The sequence below is a fragment of the Camarhynchus parvulus genome, chromosome 12 (genome assembly GCF_901933205.1).
Source record: "Camarhynchus parvulus chromosome 12, STF_HiC, whole genome shotgun sequence".
Lineage (NCBI taxonomy): Eukaryota > Metazoa > Chordata > Aves > Passeriformes > Thraupidae > Camarhynchus > Camarhynchus parvulus.
Genome location: NC_044582.1, coordinates 7,487,302 through 7,505,784, shown reverse-complemented (window position 1 = coordinate 7,505,784; position 18,483 = coordinate 7,487,302). Strand labels below are relative to the sequence as shown.

The window sequence follows — 18,483 nt, the reverse complement described above, 5'->3', positions numbered from 1 at the left end:
TTTTTAAACAAATGCCATCAGTAGCTGGAACAGCTAAGGATTTCTTCCTTTAAATATAGGGTTCACTTTTTCCTGATGAATATAGTAGAGATGTTCTGGTTATTCAAGTGTATCATTTAGGCCCATATCATCCCACCATGCAGAAGAAGTCAGGGAAGGACTCTGAAATAACATAATGCCCATGGTGATGCTAATCCGAAGGAGCTGCTTGACTTAGGGCTGCTTTGATTCACACTTAAGCTCTGACCCTGGCACGTCTGCTGTTGTATTGCCAAAATCTCCAGTCCCTAGGTTTTATGGCCTCAGATATCCTCCATAGGCTGGCTGTATTTTCATTTAAACTGACCAGAGTGAGAACCTCTTGGTAGGAGAGGATCTGTTGGTGGACACACTGCCTTCCCAGTTTCACATGACGTGCACCTTCTATGGAGAGTCTGCAAGGGAAGGACAAAGCCAGAACTGGGGTCAATTGGACACATGTGATCTTTTCCTTGGCACCTGGAAATACATGTTTTCTTAAAGCAGAGCTTTGCACTCCTCCAAGAGCATCTCTTGTTGATGGACAGCGCTGAAAGTCTGCGAATGGAGATTCTCTGAAGGATGGCAGGATGAGATCTGCAAGTAATCCCATCAACTCACCTTTACATTTAACTTCCACAGGAAGGAAACTCTAGAATATATGAGATAGGAGAGAGTTGCTGTGCCCTCTGATCCTGTGACCTTGTTAAAACCAGGCCCCCAGTTTGGATGAGCTGAAGAATAATGTGCCCCAGCTGTGCAGGCTCCATGGAGCATGGGGAACCAGGAATCTTTGACAAAAAAAGGTGCTTGGAAAGGCACTTTAGGCCAATTGATACCACATGGTGACCTTATGAGGACTAGAGTCCTTGGGGTCCCTTTTCAGAATTAGACTTGGACCAAATCTAGCAGCTGGATGTTTTTACTCTGGAGGGTTGCTGTGGTTTAGTAAGCTATACTATTGCTTGTCTGTATTGAATAGGAAAAAAAGCCCCATGCCTGGAATTCTCAATATCTCTATTTTATTGTACTCAGAAGACACATTCTGATAATTTTTTCTGAGGATTCCTGGCAGGAGCAACATGAAACTTAATCCTTACCTCAAGTTCTGCTGTACTAGAGTATCTTGTGCATTACTGTGGTTGGGGCTCATGAAGGTGCAGGAGAGCATTTTCACAGGTCCATGGGCCACTGATGGATCAAGCAAGGAGCAAAGAACTTGTGTTTCTCATGTGTGAGTGTGTTTGAGTGTTACCTGTTGCTCTAAAACCTGCCAGCAAGCTCTCCTGTTCCCTGTTTCAGTGTGGACGTTCTGCTCAGGTGGGCTGGTCTGGCTTCTGAGAGATGGTTTGGTTCATTATTGGGATATAATCACACAACGCCTGGAAGCAGTCACTTTGTGCTGCATACTGACACAGCCTATGGCTAATGAGATTTACTTAAAATATTTTCTTGATTAGGATTTCCTGAACTGTAGTCTGACCTGATTGGAATAAAAAACAATAAACTCAGTCCAAGAGTTTTATGGCCCTTTGTAGATTTCTTGTCACTTCAATTTCTGTGCAGAAAGGATCTGTGGAACATATTGAATATTTTTCAATAACTTCATTTTTCATTAATCAATTAGTCTGAAGTCATAGGTTTTTATAAGACAATGTAGGCATGTATTTTGATATGTACATTATGAAATAATTTCAAATTAGCAGGTTTGTAATTGTATTTTAAGGAACAGTAGATCACCTTGAAGGTGACAATTGAAAATTGATCTGTGAGTCATTAAATGTTGGGAAATGCTGTTTTTTCTTTTGGTAGCTTCTCTCCTCTCCTGCAGCTGCTGAGGTTTCACTGCTGGAATATATTAATTTAAGGTGATTTGTATTAGATCAGTCTTAAGGAAATGAATGCCACAGCTTTTTAACCAGCGAATTTTGTCAGCATCTTTAGCAAATTGCCAGTGAGGGGCAGTAGTCATTGTCAGTAATCATTTCTTTGTGGACTTGGAAATAGTTCCTGAGTCTGTTCTGTTCCTTGAAAAACTAAGGCCTCTCTCCACAATCAAAACATATGCTTGTGTCCTTGGAGGAATTTAAGGTGTTTCTGCAAAGGAGTTGGGGAGACAGTTGGGGTTCTGTCCATCTCTCAGTTCAAGAACTGGTCATTTTTAAATAGACTCTTAAACTTTGGATATTGTTTTCAGCAGATTTTGTTGTGCTCTGATTTATTCATTTCACTGCATTATGACTGCTGGTTTAGTTACCAGACAATGACACAAACTTAATGATGAGACGCTACAGAGAGTAAACTGCTCAGATGAGTTCTGCCAGGTAGGTTTTAGGTTTATGCAGTTTGTCCACCAATTGTATATCAGCTGGCTGGATCTGGGGCTGTTGGGGTCCATGGGGCAGAGATTCCAAGCCAGCCACGTTCCTGGCCAGGGGACAGTGCTGGCACAGCTGCAGGGAGCAGAGGAGCTGTTGGGACTGAGCTGAAGTGGAAGTGGCAGCAGGACGTGCTAAGACAGAAGAGAGGTGGGAGCAGCACGGGGCTGTGAATGGGCAAGGTGTCAAGCTGGATCACTCAGGGGGGCATTACTCCTTAAGAGATTTTCAGATGCAAAGGATTGGCAACTAGTGACATTGCTTACAGTCAAATGGAAAGAACTAACAAATTAGTATCTATTTAGTATTCCAGATCCATCAAAAATTCACTGGCTAACACCAGGATTTGATTATAACCAGTAAGAATTATTCTACCTGTTGGAAAAAATAGCTATTGAGGAAATACCTATTAGCAGTTCCTCCTTTTATTATGATCTGCATGTGTCTTATTCACTGTAGTGATTACAGAGAATAAAAATAAGTTTCTTTATTATATGAGTGTCTGAGACAGTGTTTTCTTAGGCCACATATTTTGGAGGTATTGTCAACACATGTGAAAGTGTGTTCCCATGCACTTTGCTGATTTGCTTTTCACTTAGGTAGTCAGCACTGATGTGATGAGTTCCTTGTTCAGATCTCTTGCTTCAAGCTACTCTGCTTCCTGCGAATGTGAACTGAATATGTCAGCCTTTATAAACATCATATGGACTCTGTTCCTCCCAAACAATTGTAGCTGTTAGTAATTGTTCATTACAGAGCAACTTCCACTAATGTTCAGAAGCATGGAAGTAATTTGGGGAGAAACACAGTTTGTTCCTTTGTACTCTGTATATTACCAATCTCTGCCTTAAGGATAAGCTGAAGTCAACTGTAGCACCATGGGCAGTGTTCAAAAGGTAGCTTTAAAATGAATAGAATAAACAAACCAACTAGGTCTTTGCCAAGTTTTTAATACTTGAATATAGTTAAAATGTTTTAAATATTTTTATTTTACATAGCGTTTCCTACATTTAAAAATACCTCAGTTCTTTGTTAACTAGAACTTTGTTTTCTATTGTTAAATCACAGCGTTTTGTAATGAACACAATAATAACCAGCATGCCTTCCTCTTTTTTTTGGAAAAACATAAGGCAGACGTAGATAAAATTTCTTTGTGCTCTATCCTGATGTGAATTTTTGCTTTTTGGTTAATTTTCCAGTCCAGAAAGGATAATGCTGCATTCTCTCTTTCAGTGTAGTTTTGGCAAATTTTTATGTTACTTTCTTATTTGGGGAAGAATTGTTGGAGCCAGCTAGCATGGTACTCATATGCTTTAAAGTAATGTCTAGAAAATTTCACATCATTTTCACATCATTTTGTATTCTGAGAGTGTGCATTTTCTGTTGTACTGGAGTGCAGTACAACATTCAGCAGCAGAGATTCCTGCAGAGTTGAGTTGTAGTGACTAAGGAGGTCCCTTTTGTGCAGCAGGAAAAAGAACCCTACACCTACAATTGTATCTAGACTTTGATTTGGTTACTTCTGGCTTCTTTGAGCAGCTGAAGTGCCATTATTTCCTCCCACCTGTACTGAATCTGGGCTCATTGCAGAAATTAACAGCTGCTGTTTTATTTCTCATAGCAATGGCACTTCTATTAGCATTCCTCCTTCTAGTGACAGCTCATCTGAAAATGGATCACATTATTTGTGTGAGTCACAAGGCCACCCGGATAGCAATTTCAGCCAGCATTTTCCATAGCAACTGCTTCTTAGGCTGATTCTGCCACAATTCTTTCCAGATGTGCTGTTGATTCAGGTAATGTTCAAAACCCTGCTCAGAAATATATATTTTTTTGGTCATGGATTCTAGAGCTTATCCATGGTTGCAGTAAGTGCAAATTTGTACATAGTTAAAAAAAAAAAATCAACCATGGCATGCCGAGCCTCCAGAACATGTCCTCCAGAACATGTCCTATTTGATTCTAATGAGGTTTTTTTTTTGTTTGAGTTTTTTTGTTTGTTTGTTTGTTTTGGGTTTGTTTTTTTTTTTTAATTGCTGAATTTGGTTTTCTTTCCAAAAGCACCATTGATTTTTGTCAGATGGACAGTCCATGTTTTACGTTTTGGAAGGAATTATAGATTTTTGTATCAGAGCCACTGTAGAAATTCAGCATTTTTTATTAATTCAAATGTTCTTGCAAACATACCTCTTGTAGGACTATCCCTAGGGAAACCTGATTTTGCTATCTGACCTGTGTTTGGTAGCTGCTTCTGGAACAGTCTCAATACCCTCCCAGGAAGATTCACCTGGGTTATTTTAACATATAATGAGAATACCCAATTAGACCAGTCAGGTTCTGACACAGACCTAGCTGATAGCTTGAGAAGGAAGTGTTCTCACAATGGAGAGAGATGATAGATAAAATATTGACAATAAAGAAACACCAGTTTGATTGACCAAACAACAAACAGTAAGAGCCTTATAGTTTTTTAATTCTAGTTCACTGATTTTAATGATTTCAAAAGTATCATCTAGTACTGATTTTCAGTAACCAGTGTAGTTTATGGATTCTATTGTGTGATTTTATTATCCATTTTTGTAGTAGAATTTGAACCAACTTGATCTAAGCACAAAAGCAAAGCCTTTTTTCTCGGAATAAAAGTCCTTCAGGTTAAGAAGTTTTGCTGAAGACTGTCAGAAATGTTGCTGAAATCAATAGGGACTTCATGTGTTAGTTTGGTGAGAAGTTTTTTATGAAGACTAAACATTCTACAATTCATTATGGAACTATATTAAGATATCTCAGTTCTGGTATTTCTACTGTGCTCACTCCTTAAGGCCATTCCAACATCCATCCTGTGGCTCTAAACCTGATCAGACATGGTTTGTACCTCTTTAGTCTGCTTTGACAAAGTCAGCACAGAGTGTCTTCACTGTGAGCCAGGATGGGTTATTTTAGAGCTCCAAGACTCTACATATGCATTTTCTAAAATGTCTCCTTAGTCAGAAACAGATTTTCAAACAGTTAACCCACCAAAGAAGATCAATGAGGAAACTTCTTTATGCAAAGTTGAATCATGTGAGGTCTTCATGCTTCTGGCAATGCTTGTGAACAGCTCCATTAGCGGGGAAGTCATATAATTAAATAACATCATGTGGTATCCTATCTTTTTCATTCTCAATATTTTAAGATACTAATTAGAGAAATATTTGTGTGCTGTTGCCTAATTTCCTCTCTCCTTATAAATGAAATATCTTGTTCCTACTCCAGGCTTTCATTGTCTTTACTAATACTTTTCTATTTTATAGTTGTTCATTTCATATGCTGTATTTTGGGTGTGCAGTATTTTATTAAAAATTAAATTTGGAGTTTTTTTTCCACTGAGATAAAGTTAATGGGGCAGGGTTTGAATAGATATTCTCTGATACAGCATTTTTAGGCAATTAGGTCTTTAGACATCCTGCACCTAAAGAAATTGTGGCCTGCTAGTTAGAGAAGAAATAAAAATAGCTTATCTTCTTTATCCAGTTGCTTACTTTTTTTTTAATATTAGCTCCAATAATTATTGGTGTTAATACTTGTTTTCTGTGGCTTGTTCCAGTAGTTGCAGATATAATTAAATTGTCAGAAATGATATTTTAAAGGTTCTTCTGTGCCTAGCAATACTTTATCAACCAGGCAAGTTTAACAGAAACATAATTTTACAAAATAAAAATGTTGAATTGTAATAATTGATAGAATTTTCTGTATCAATCAAATTAAGCTATCTAACTTTTAACATAGACTCATAATGTAGAAATAAATGATGAATGACATCATGTTAGTAAAGGTAATGATGTTTCTGACTTTACAGATCTAAATTTAAATAGTTAAAATATGAAAATATCAGCCTTCTTCAGGGGGTGTGTGTCAGGTGTGTTTGTTCAAACATCTGAGGGGTTTCTTGGTTTCAGGTTCACATACAGAGTGTACTCTGACATGTATTTGTGACTGGTGGGATTTACATGGCACTGATTTACATTGGTCTGGTGCCCTATTTAGTCAGTGAGCATTTCAACTGTGCCCTGAGATCAGATATCAAATATGAGTTATGCACTGCCAAGAGAGTGTATTCTGGCAATTCTCTAGGTGCCCAGGCAGTTTTGTTTATCAAAATTGTCTTCTAATGCACTGTAAAGCTCAGGGTGTGAGTTCTAATATATTCATACTGATTTCTATATTTTGTTTCAAAATGGACCCAGTTTGTGACATATTTTCAAGTTCAATGTGATCTACATTGGATTTTGTGAATTTGATGTTTGTTGTTCATAGGGCAGTTCTTTGTAGAATTGTGAAAATTAGAAGGAAGACCTTCAGAAGGAAGACTTCTTTTAAAACCAAATTAATATTTTTGTTTAATTTCCAGTGGAAATGAAGGAAATTGAGTTTTGTGTAATTTTTGTTTGTGTGGATAATTTTCTTGATCAGCATGTATTAATAGCTGAAAAAAGCCCCACTGATGATTTAATATAACCATCTACTTTGTAATAAATGGTTATTTGGAATATGTTTTCAACTCAATACTAAGGACAGATTACAACTAACAAAAGTTAAAAAACAAAGTTTTTTTTTTTAATATCACATTTCTGCATCTCAGTTTTATATGTCTTTGACTCAAATATTTTGAATTCTCTGCAAATTCATTAAAACCATAATAGCTCTTAATAGTAACATTTTTCCCGGCTTAAACCTTTATTTGGCAGTTGAAAAACATTACCAAGAACTATATTCTAAAGATCAAACCATTCCTCCTCCAAAGCACTTTTATCTTTGTCTTCTATAAACAAAAAAAGCGCTGTTGAAGGATGAGGGGGCTGACAATGACAGATTACCTGTAGCTTTGTTTTCCTGTTTAACTTAGGTGGACCCTGTGCAGTGCCATGTTGTGCTGTAACACAATCCCATGTGCTCAGATCCCATCCTTCTTCCCTGCAATCCCCATTTCTGCACTGCTTTGGGCTGTGGCACAGAGCAGGCAGAGGGATTTCATCCAAGTGTTGGTGTCATTCCTGTGGAGAATCAAACAAAGCCAAATGAGCAACAGGAGTCAGTTCCAGTAAAAAGCTTCAGAACTCAGGAATAATTGTCATCTAATTTCTTCTGTTATGCTTTGCAGGACTGTGAATTATTTTTTTCCTCTGTATTTCTCACACAATCTGAAGGTTGTTACGGTTGCTCCTGTGTGAGCTCTGCTGCCTGTTTGAATGAATTGATAAGGCAATGGTTATGGAAACTCTGATGTAATTGCTTTCACAATGTCTTTTTTAGCCCATCTGTTTTACTTATCTGTCATTAATAAATATAAGTTATCTAGACATCAGGAGTACAATGTTATAGGGCTTGAAAAAGTTCCAAGAATTCAAAGGGCAGTTGAGTGCCCAACTTCCTACTTGAAAACTAGTCCAGAAAGATGGCCAGGAAGTTCCTTCTTTGCCTTTTAAAATCTGGATTAGTTTTGTTTCCTTAACAAAGGACCTATATGCACATTTCAAGTTGCCATTAAGGAGGAGAAAAGTGATAATAATTTGAAATTGCCAATGTAAAGGCAATGTGGGAGATGTAAGTAGAGGTATGATTATGGGAGTAATGAACTGTGGCTCTGGGGACGTAGAATGGAGGAAGAGCACAGATGGATAAGGAAGCTGCTTTGTCAAGAAACTCCTTGAGGTTATTCAGAAGCAGGTCCTCTCTTTTGCTTCTTTCCTTTTACTCTGAAATTCCATATTAGGAAGAGATGAGTCTTCCCTTTTCTTCCTGATTTTAGTCTAATCTACATCTAATATAAAATGAATACAGGTGTAACACAGAGGCTATTTGTTGTCCATCTCACATAGTGTAAGCACTGATACTTCATCCTCATGCCTGCTTCCAGCAGACGACTTGATCAGATGGAAAATTGAAGATTTGATACTCAGATCATGTGAGGAAGTGTTTGGTGGGTTGGAGTGTGGAGTGGGTGTGTAAGAGCAGCTCCCCCTTTTCCTGTCCCACACTTAATGGAGCAGCCCTTTCTTGGTGTGTTTGGGCTGTGGAGCATCAATAGTTGTCTGTGTTTGCTGTTAAGGGAGCCAGGACAACCCAAAATGCAATTTCATGCTCTCTTTGTCTTCTGAAAGTATTTCAAAGGGGTTTGTTCTTTGAATACAGTGCAAGATACTTGTTCATTTAAAGGCAGTAATCCATGAATGTGCTTTTGTCAAGCAACTGGAGAGATAAATTTTCTGTCAGAAAAAGCTTTAAAATACCAATAATATTCTGAAGTTTATTTTCTAAGATGCATGCCCATCCATAATGGATTAACAGCATGTTTTAACAAACCATTTATTTGCTTTGGGAGTGACAGAGAGAAGCTGTTTCAAACAGGATCTCTCATCACCGTCTATCTCTAGTCACCTCCTACTGAACTTAAGGTTGAATACCGGGGGTCACAAGGGAAAGAAAACAATAATTAAAGTGAAAAAGTTGATTGAACTGGTTTTTTTTTTGTCCTTCAGTATGATTAGCATGTAAGAAGCTGGCTGAGTATTGTACTGTATATCATTAGTTCAAACATTTCTGACTTGATTTAGCTTTAATAGTGACTTTTTAAATTGCATTTCTGTATTTTGTGGAGAACAGCTTAAGTAGTAAAGGCAGTAAAAGTTCTCATTAGAAGGTCTCGTTTCTATAAATCTTAATCTTGGAATTCTGCTAGGTTACAATTGGACTGTTTCTAAGAACTCACCCCACCTCCCAAAAAGTTGTCAGGGGTTCTTTTATTAAAGCTCAAAAAATTATTCTTAGACTAACAGAGGTGGGGAGTAAGGCAGGAGTGTTTACAGAGCTCACTTCTAAATTGACTGTGATAAGTGGCAATGCAATGTATTATGATTAGAGGTTTCTGGGAGACTCTTTAAGAAGGTTAACTGCAAGGCAGCTCTCAAAAGAAAGCATTTATCTTAGTGGTCATCCTTCAGTGTTTTATACTACTGAGATTTTTTGTGGGTGGTTAGAACCATTTTTTTGTGTTTTATTAGCTGTATCTTGAATACCTCCTACTAGCTGAATGACAGTTTAGGGTTATTAAATCTGTTCTTAGTACATTTTTTTATCCTTAGTTAATCTTGACTAAATATATGCTAGTGAGCAACTCTTTTTTCTCGGTTGTTGCCCATATTTGTTAAAAAAATTATTCCATTTGACATTTGTTTAGGCTGAAGTTTGATAAAATACTGTATACAATATACTTTTTCAGTTTGGCATTCAACAGAGACTTTCATGGATTTATTTCGTCTTGCATTATCTTATCTTCCCTTCTAGTATGCTAAGACTTCCTTTTCATATTAAGTAATTTTTTCACTCCAGGACAGATGCTTTCACAAATGCAAACTCTGCATGTGTATTGCTAGAGATCCCTAAGATTGCATTTTTCAGGTGTTACGTAACATTTATAATTGAGCTACTTTTTTTATCACCTGCTTTCTCTAATCCTAAGTAAGGTATTTTTTTTTAATTCAGATTTTTCTTTGACACTACTTCCAGTGACTTTACTAAAAGATTTATATTATTTTATACTTTCTGTTTGTTTAAAAGCTATCTCTGTTATCAGACTAATAATTGATCATTCCTCCAAGGAAAAGACTCTTTGTATTTGACTATCACCGAGGAATGACTATTATCATTACACCTTGGCTAGATATTAGGAGGGAAAAAATTGCTGCTTTCTTCTGCAATTTATGGACATTGCTTCTTGTTCTGTGTGCCATGAATATAGAAAAAAGTATTTCTGTTTCAATTTGACATAGCATTTTAGGTTCTCATTAGCATGTTGTCATTCAAAGACTATTTATTGTAGTTTTTCCTGGTGTTGTCTCATCAGTCATTTCTCTGCCTTTTCCCACATTTTTCAGGGAGTACTGGATTCAGTTTTTCAGCTAAGACCTTTTGTGTAGATGAAAAGACTCGCTTTTGCCTTGCAATCTGTTTTTGTTTTTACTTCTTAATATGATACTTGCCTTATTCACAACAGATCTCCAATATGGAGTTTCTCCTTAGTCTTCTAGACAGCATCTTTGGTTTGTAAAGACCAATTTTATTCCTGTCTTCATGGCACATGAAAATCCCCCCATTCTGAAGCCTCATTGAAATGTAACAAATAGATTTTCTAGCCCATTATTCATTAGTTAATAGAAACATTATACAAACTGAAATTTTGGATAGAACACAACTTGTGTAAATTCCTGGCCATCAGAGTGGTAGTGTTTCTTTCTTCTGTTCTTTTGTATTGTATATGAAGTGACACTAAGTATAATCAGATTTTTGTGCAAATTTCCTTGGTACTTCTCAGTGGAAGCACTTGGACTGTCAGCCCAGATCCCCCAGCTGTGAGTGTGCTTATTAAGAGACTCTTGTATTCACTGGCTCTGTGTTAAGGAGACTTGGCCTGAGGTTGCTGTGGGTTGTTGCAGTCAGTCTTTGCCAGGGAGGAGAAATTTAATTTCATAAGTTTTGCTTTTCCAGGGAAAACTTTTCCGTCCTCTCCTTGCAATAAGCAGCATGTTATAGTGGAAGATATAAGTTGGGAATCCTAGGAATTACTTTATGCAGGTGAAAGAAACACGGGCAGAATAATTACCAATGTGGAGCATTTGCTGTTAGGTTTAATATATCTTTTTTAATTTGAGGGTTTACTTACTTTTACTGTGAAAAGTTAGACTGATTTTTTTTTTGGTGTTAAAAATACTACCCTGTTATTTGTATAACAGATTAGTTTGCCAGAAAAGAGAGGAAAAACTACTAATAACAAAAGGGATTACTCTTTATAAATATTACTGTTAAAGAATGTAGTTTAATCCACTGCTCTAATAAATTATTTTAAAATGTATTTTATTGCTATAATTTATTAAACAATAAGGAGACATTTTGGCTGCAAATAGTGATAACATCTCTGTAGAACTGTATTTGGGTAGTCATTTTTTTTCCTGACACAGTAGATAATTAGGAATTATAAATTATGCTTACACTCTTAGGCACGTTAGCTAGAGTGTATTAGACTTTATGTTGTTCTTGGGTGCCAAATCAGATCCTGATTTTCAAAAATTCTAGCACTAAAACTCATGATGAGTTTCATTTTCTGGCAGCAAAGTAGAAGTGTATGACTTACCTGAGAGATTTAAGTAAACCTTGCCACCAGTTTACATTTTTGAGGAAGGTACATTGTGTTTGTCGGTGAGAAAATCATTTTTGTCGTCCACTTTGCTGGCATTTTAACCCTGTTCCTAGTGGCCAGATAATATCATTTCAAATGTTTGCTGCAAAAACAGTGAAGTTAATTTTTTAGAAAGGTCACTGAATAGCTAAAATAAATTGCTTCTGCCCATGAGGTTTTGTTCTTCCATAGGAAACTTGAAATATGATGACAGGCCAGCATAACAACTTTCACAGATAAGGTAAACTAGTGTGCAATATGTAATCAATATGTAATCAATAGGACATAGAGATCCTGATCTGTCCTGAGAGGCAGCTTCATAAATGTTTGGATCTCTTCACCTCCAGTGCCTCACAAGTGTGGGCTAGGCCTTTTTCCACCTCTGTCTTCAGGGACTTAGTGGCGGCTGGATCCTGGCCATGCAGGAGTAAAGGAGGACATGGTTTCCTCAGGTGCTCTTATCACAACCTGCATCTTTATTTTCTATTCTGAAAAATAATAATAAAATCTTCGGGCTTATTTGTCTTCCCTCTGAACAGAAGTAGTTAATTAACAAGAATTAAAGCAACTGACCTATCTTTTGGTAGAATAGACCAGCTATGCCAACCTCTTGTTAACCCGGATGCCTGGTAAAATGCCACTTATATTTGAGGCTATTGCTGTTGAGATTATCCATGATAATAAACATGGATAATCTGCTGCCACATCCAGGAATGTGTCAGTGCAGACAGGTGCTGTGCCCACCCTGGGCAGGCTGTGTGAGCCAGCCCCAGTCTGGGAGCCATCAACATGTTGTGTGGCACCATGCCTGAGCTGAAACACCTTGTCACTGAAATAGCTGAGGCTTTGCAGCTTCTCAACAGAGGCTGGCACACATTTGGGTATAATAATAATAATTTGGGTGGTTCCAAGAGTGCTGGCAGTGCTGGCAGTGTGAATTTGCTTTTGATGTGTTCATCATTCCATGTGGCTGGGGAAGCGCTTCCCCAGAAATCCTCACCCTCATGTCGCGCACTCATCTCCTCCCAGCTCCACTTAAATTAACTACAAAGATTTAAAAAATGTGTTGGCAATAATTTTAGGGGGGGGCAGTTTAAACATATATGTGCTGTGGGTTTGATTCAAATCTTGGAGTGTCTCAGTGGACCACTTGTGGTGTCATTTGACAGCAGCTATTTCACATGACTATGAACCATCATTTCCTGGAAGTGCTTGATATGAGTCATTATTTCCTGGAATAAAGTGTTTGGTTACATAGTTTCACAAGCTTTTTCCCAAGATAGGAAAATCCCCATCAGCTGAGAAAATACATGTTAGGGTCTGCAAAATTTTGTGGGTTTGGGGCTGCAGAATCCAGAGTGCAGATTTTTCAAAGTATGTTGACTGGCTTTCCTCTCCCATGAAAGGTTTCACCTCATCTGTTACTTTAAAGTGGAGTGGAGAATGTTGCACAGCTGATCACAAGATCACATTTTGGCTGGCAGTACAAAAAATATGGATGTGACTGAATCCTATTATCAGATGTTGAAATGATACCAAGTAATTCAGTAGTTCTGACTCTTCTTCCTCACTAGTCAGGTTTGTGTTTTTACTGCCAATTTAGAGGCAGTGACATGATCTAAACTTCAGAAAAGTAAAATTTCAGTATAGCTTCATGTCCTTTTCAACCTTTAATTTAATCCTTTTATTCAATTTTTGACTTTTTACAGCTGTAATATGTGTGAAGTAACTATGTATCATTAAAAACCTCATGGGTGACAAGTATTTACTGTGGAGTTTGCTATTAGAGAGCAAACATATTGGGGCTGGCTGGCATGGAGTTAACCTACACAACATAAGAATGAACCTAAATATATTCTGAACCTTTGGAAATTCTGAGATATAGGTTTCTTTAACACACTCAAAATGAAAATAGGTAGGTTTGTGATGGTAGTATTAATTTGAAGGAACATATTCTATGCCTACATGCAATATGCTGTTTCCTCTTCTTTGGCTTTAAAGTCACAGAATACCTTTATTTCTGCCAGAGAATTTGTGTTATCATGTCTGACATCTGTAGGGGAGGTGAGGCCCTGGCACAGGGTGCCCAGAGAAGCTGTGGCTGCCCCTGGAAGTGTCCAAGGCCAGGTTGCACTTTGGGGCTTGGGGCACCCTGGGGTAGTGGAAAGTGTCCCTGCCATGGCAGAGGTGGCACTGGATAGGCTTTAAGGTCCTACCCAACCCAAACCATTCCATGATTTTATGATAAATTGCTTGATTTCTGCAAGTTCAGAGGAAATGAATAGAGTAGCAAAACACCTTTTCTTTCTATTTTGATGCATTAAAAATCTAATATTTTAATGACAATTTTATGCAATAGGTACTTGAGCACAACACATAAACAAACTGAGTCTTTTACAAATTACTACAGCAATTTTTATGCATTATTACGAGATTTATAAAAAAGCAATTTACCTATATTTCATTTCAAATTAGCATTATGGGTATGCAGCCCCTCTGATATATATATATATATTTGTGTAATATTGATTATTTAAAATAATTCATATCTAATAATTTAAATTAAGACTGTTGGGGTCTTACAGCATTCTCTTTTAAACATCATTTAACTGAGATTTGAATGAACAAGACAGAATAATAAATGAGACTATTAAAGTGTATGAATAAAATGCAACTGTTTATCTAAAATTGATCCATGTCGCATAACTTCGCCTAAAATAAATGGGTTGTTTTTCTTTGACTCCATCAGAAATATTGTCCTATAAATATTTATATTAATACATTAGGAACTTTGAAATAAAAGTGAAATACTTTCTTGACATTTTTGCTGGCAAGCAAAGGACTGTGAGAATTCCAAACTTTTAGCTCACCTTGACTGTATGAAGTTCATGAGCCGTATTCTTACATTTATTAGCAGTTGGAGCCTAAGGTTAATTTATGATTCATTTATCCATGTTTATTTTTTAATGATTGATCTTATATAGTTCTGGGAAAAAGCACAGGCCATAACATATTCTTTTCTAAAAGCTATTAGGTATTATGTGCTCTTTCTTGGCTGATAAGTCATAGTCTCTCACCAAATACATTGCAGAAGGTGAATATATTTCTTTTATTTATGAAATGAAAGGACAGATTATGGCCTTGCCAGAGCATGAGCATTTTAGGGTATAAGACACTGCGAGATCTGTGCTTTCAACTGCATGTTGTAAAAAATTGTCTTTGTCTTATCTCCTCACAAACTATTTGTGATGTACCCCTGTGAGTCTGTCTCACCCCATATTTATCTAAGTGCTGTAAGATTCTGTTTGCTCTCTAAAATTGAAGTCAAGATTACAAAGGAAAGGATTTCTCATGAACAATCCAATGAAAACTCTAGAATTTTACTTTTAGAAATGTATTTTTGTGTTCACACAGCAAATAATAGAAAATCCATAGGAAAACATATAAGTAATATGAGGAAGACATCCAGAGATTCCTGCACTGAGAACCCTAGAGTACCAAGTTAACAGGATAATATAAAAATTGCTTTTATCTCTATCACTTTGCTTTCTTTTATTCAATCTCTATGATCTTCGTAAGTCAAAAGAGATTTGTGTAAGGTATTCTAGAATTCATGAAAGTGAATTACAAAAAAAAATCAAAAATTTTTAAAAGCAAGATGTTTCACAGAACTATTTTGTTAGATATCATATTGTAGTAAAATAGACTGAGATAAATGGTTGATGAAGCAAATAATGAAAAGTCTATAAAGAGAAATTTTTGGCTAATTAGTTGATTTCATTATTTGGTTAGACCTGACAGTGTTTGCTATTTAAAGTGTTCAGAAGGTAGGTGATTGTTCTCCTAGTGATTGAAAGAAACATCTCACATAGTGTGGTATAGCAGTATATATTCAGTTTTAATGAGAATGTAACAATTTTAATTTTGTTTTATTTTATCAGACAGGAAGCTTTGCTTGCTGCAATTAGTGAAAAAGATGCAAATATTGCCTTGCTTGAGCTGTCTGCTTCAAAGAAAAAGAAGACTCAAGATGAAGTAATGGCTCTTAAACGAGAGAAGGACCGATTAGTACATCAGTTAAAACAGCAGGTGGGTAGACTTTACTTTTCCTACTTTCGTGGCAACAGAAAACTGGCACTATTTTCATTTGTTTCTGCTGTTTTATGCTGATGTCCTTTTGGAAGTGTTCTAGCCAGGTCTGACCTGTGTCAGCAGTTGCACAAGGTAGGATGTGTTCCATTTAAGTGTTTATTGCTTCTCTGGAGTTGTTAAGAATTCGCTGCACATTTACTTGGCTCACATTATATGCAGCCAATGCATTTTGTTTTCTCTCTTCATATACTTTCCAACCTTCTTAATTCTGTGAAAGAGGACAGCAGATGCTCTTTGCATAAAGCAAGATCTATCCGTTCTCTTGACTCATTTTAACCTGCTCTTGTTCAGTTATTTGCTTATCTGTTGTAAAAAATTTGTGTTTTCATAAGGCTTCAGGCTTTCTGAGAGGTTATCTAGAAATTGTGATTATCCTTGAAATAAATTCTCAAATGGGTAAAAATCACTGTGTCTTCAACACTATAAGTAATTTGAGGTTTAAATAAAAACCACTTAGTTAAAAAACCCTCTAGAAACAGATATTATCACATATGTTCTGGCCGTGATGCAATTGTCACCAGGTCAGTCAGCTGCCCAGGATACATTTCATCAAAATCTATATGATAAATAGGCAGGTATGCATCATGCTTTTTATCACATCATCCCACTGTGCTGCACCAGAGCAGATGATGTTGAGTTCCAAATAATTTTAGGGATTTTTGTTTTGGTTTGCTTTGGAAAAGAGAGGGTGCTTATTTTCCTTTTTTTAGACGTCTCCCTTTTTTACCTTCATCTTAGGTTACTGAAGAGTAAATGAACACACCCTTTTGCCCTGTTCCATGATACCTTTAAATATCAAGGATTTTTAAAAAATGTTCATCAGGGAACTGAACAACTGTTTTGTTGTTGTGCTTGTTTTGTTTTGGTGTTGCACCTTTAAGCTATTGCTTGGAAGTGTTCAAAACATTGATTGGTTTCTTCAGACAGGGAGAAGGAAGAGGATTGCTAGCGAAACATTGTGTTGGAGAACTTCAGTTAGAATTGTAACCAAATACTTCAAATACCTCCATTATTTATAGCGATAAAGATCTTCAGTAAAGCTATTTAACTAGATTAAATTGATGCCAAAATAATCTCCCTGTTATCTCAGACACCACAAAAAAAGAGTCACCAGGAACAGGAATGTGGTTTAACTAGGTCACCCCTTTATTGCACTTAAGAATTATCTGATAATAGAGGTTGTAGACTTCACTCATACTTCTTTAATCCCTTTGGGGAGAACCACTGTCTACCCCCAGAGGTTTCTCATGTGCATCCAGCACAAAGGCTTGCTCTGACTGTGCTGGCCAGGGGCAGGGGCAGACTCCCCTGTGTGATTCAGTTCCTCTCTTTCCTTGAGAGATGCTCCCTCTCGAGCTGTCCCTGATTCTCAAGAGCCTCAGTGAATGTTCAGCTGCAGCATTGCTTGTTTTCTTCTGCTCTTATTTGTCCCATCCTCCGTTTCCACAGCTGTTACACTGCTGAAAGCGAGAATTCAAAAAAGCCCAACTTCTCCAGCCTAATGCGAACATCAAAGGAGAAATATTTATAAATATTAGAAGATGAATCAGTAGATAATGCTAAACATTAACATAAAGCATTAAATTCATCCCTGTTCTGTATTGTAAGAGGAATTTTTGCTTTGAGAGGCAAAATAACATGTTGGTCCATGATAAAAAAAATCTATATTCTCTCATATATATCCACATTTTCTGGCCTTTGTGAATGTTGAATACATTGTAAATCCCTATTAAGACATTGATTTTAAAATAATTTGTCACAATTTTTCACACTGCAAAATTAAAAGAAGCATCTTAGAGAAATGAAATATTCTGCCTTTGTCAGGAAATAGGAATATTTATGATTTATTTTAATAAAGCTACAGGTAGGCATATCATATTTTAAAGATTAAAATGTTATTTATACGAATGAGTTGAGCCATCTTTTTATGGGTTGTGAGTTTAAGTAAAAGCTCTGTTAGTTTTAAGCTGGAAGATAATTGTTTTTATGTCAAAACCTAGATAACCTAGAAAAATTATTTGTATCACAGTGTATTCAGCTGTAAAGTTAGTTGTAATAATTCTGACCTCTGTCTAGCAAACACATTTTCTTACAAGAAACAAGCATTTCATTGTAATGATTTAAATACAATTTAGCAGCTGCAATCTGTCAGTTAAATATTTATTGTTTACTGCTTAAATAATTGGGAAGCATAGTAATACACTCCCAGCAAAACAAAACCACTGGAATTTCTTATATTCATACACCAAATGCTATATTTTGAGAGCTATAGAACTTTGTAGTAGACTTTAAAAAAACCTTTCAGTTATACAGTATTAAACAAGATTACCACGTGGACTTGGCTGAGTGATTACATAATGTTCATAATCACCCTGGCCAAGATTCCTTTTGAGAATTCTGAGAAGGAATTTATAGATAAATTTGTACAGTGATGCAATCCTTCATGAAATAATTAGCTAGAAAGTCAATTTTTAGAACATCTCAAGAGATTTTGGGAACAGCAGAAGACACTGGTATATTACTGATTCATCCTGAACTTGGATACTGAGAGAAAATGTCCCAGTTGTCTCTTTTCACTTCTAGGATATAGTGCCAAAAATGAAAGTGCAGTTGGCCAAAATGCAAGGTATTCTAACTCCTTGAGAGCATTTTCTTTTTCTTCTCAAAACATGAAATTAGAAACCTTTCCAGTGCTTTCAGGCCTGCAGGTGTACAGAATACTCTGGC

At 36.5% G+C, this 18,483-nt stretch overlaps 1 protein-coding gene across 9 annotated transcripts in view; it reads left to right on the top strand.

Annotated features, from left to right (window-relative positions):
- The window catches only part of ERC2 (ELKS/RAB6-interacting/CAST family member 2), a 405,797-nt gene that overhangs the window by 255,001 nt on the left and 132,313 nt on the right, over positions 1 to 18,483 (top strand). For all 9 annotated transcript variants that reach the window (XM_030956690.1, XM_030956689.1, XM_030956685.1 and 6 more), the window contains one exon: positions 15,546 to 15,693. In XM_030956690.1, coding sequence (XP_030812550.1) covers positions 15,546 to 15,693 — 148 coding nt within the window. The remainder of the gene's footprint in view (positions 1 to 15,545; positions 15,694 to 18,483) is intronic.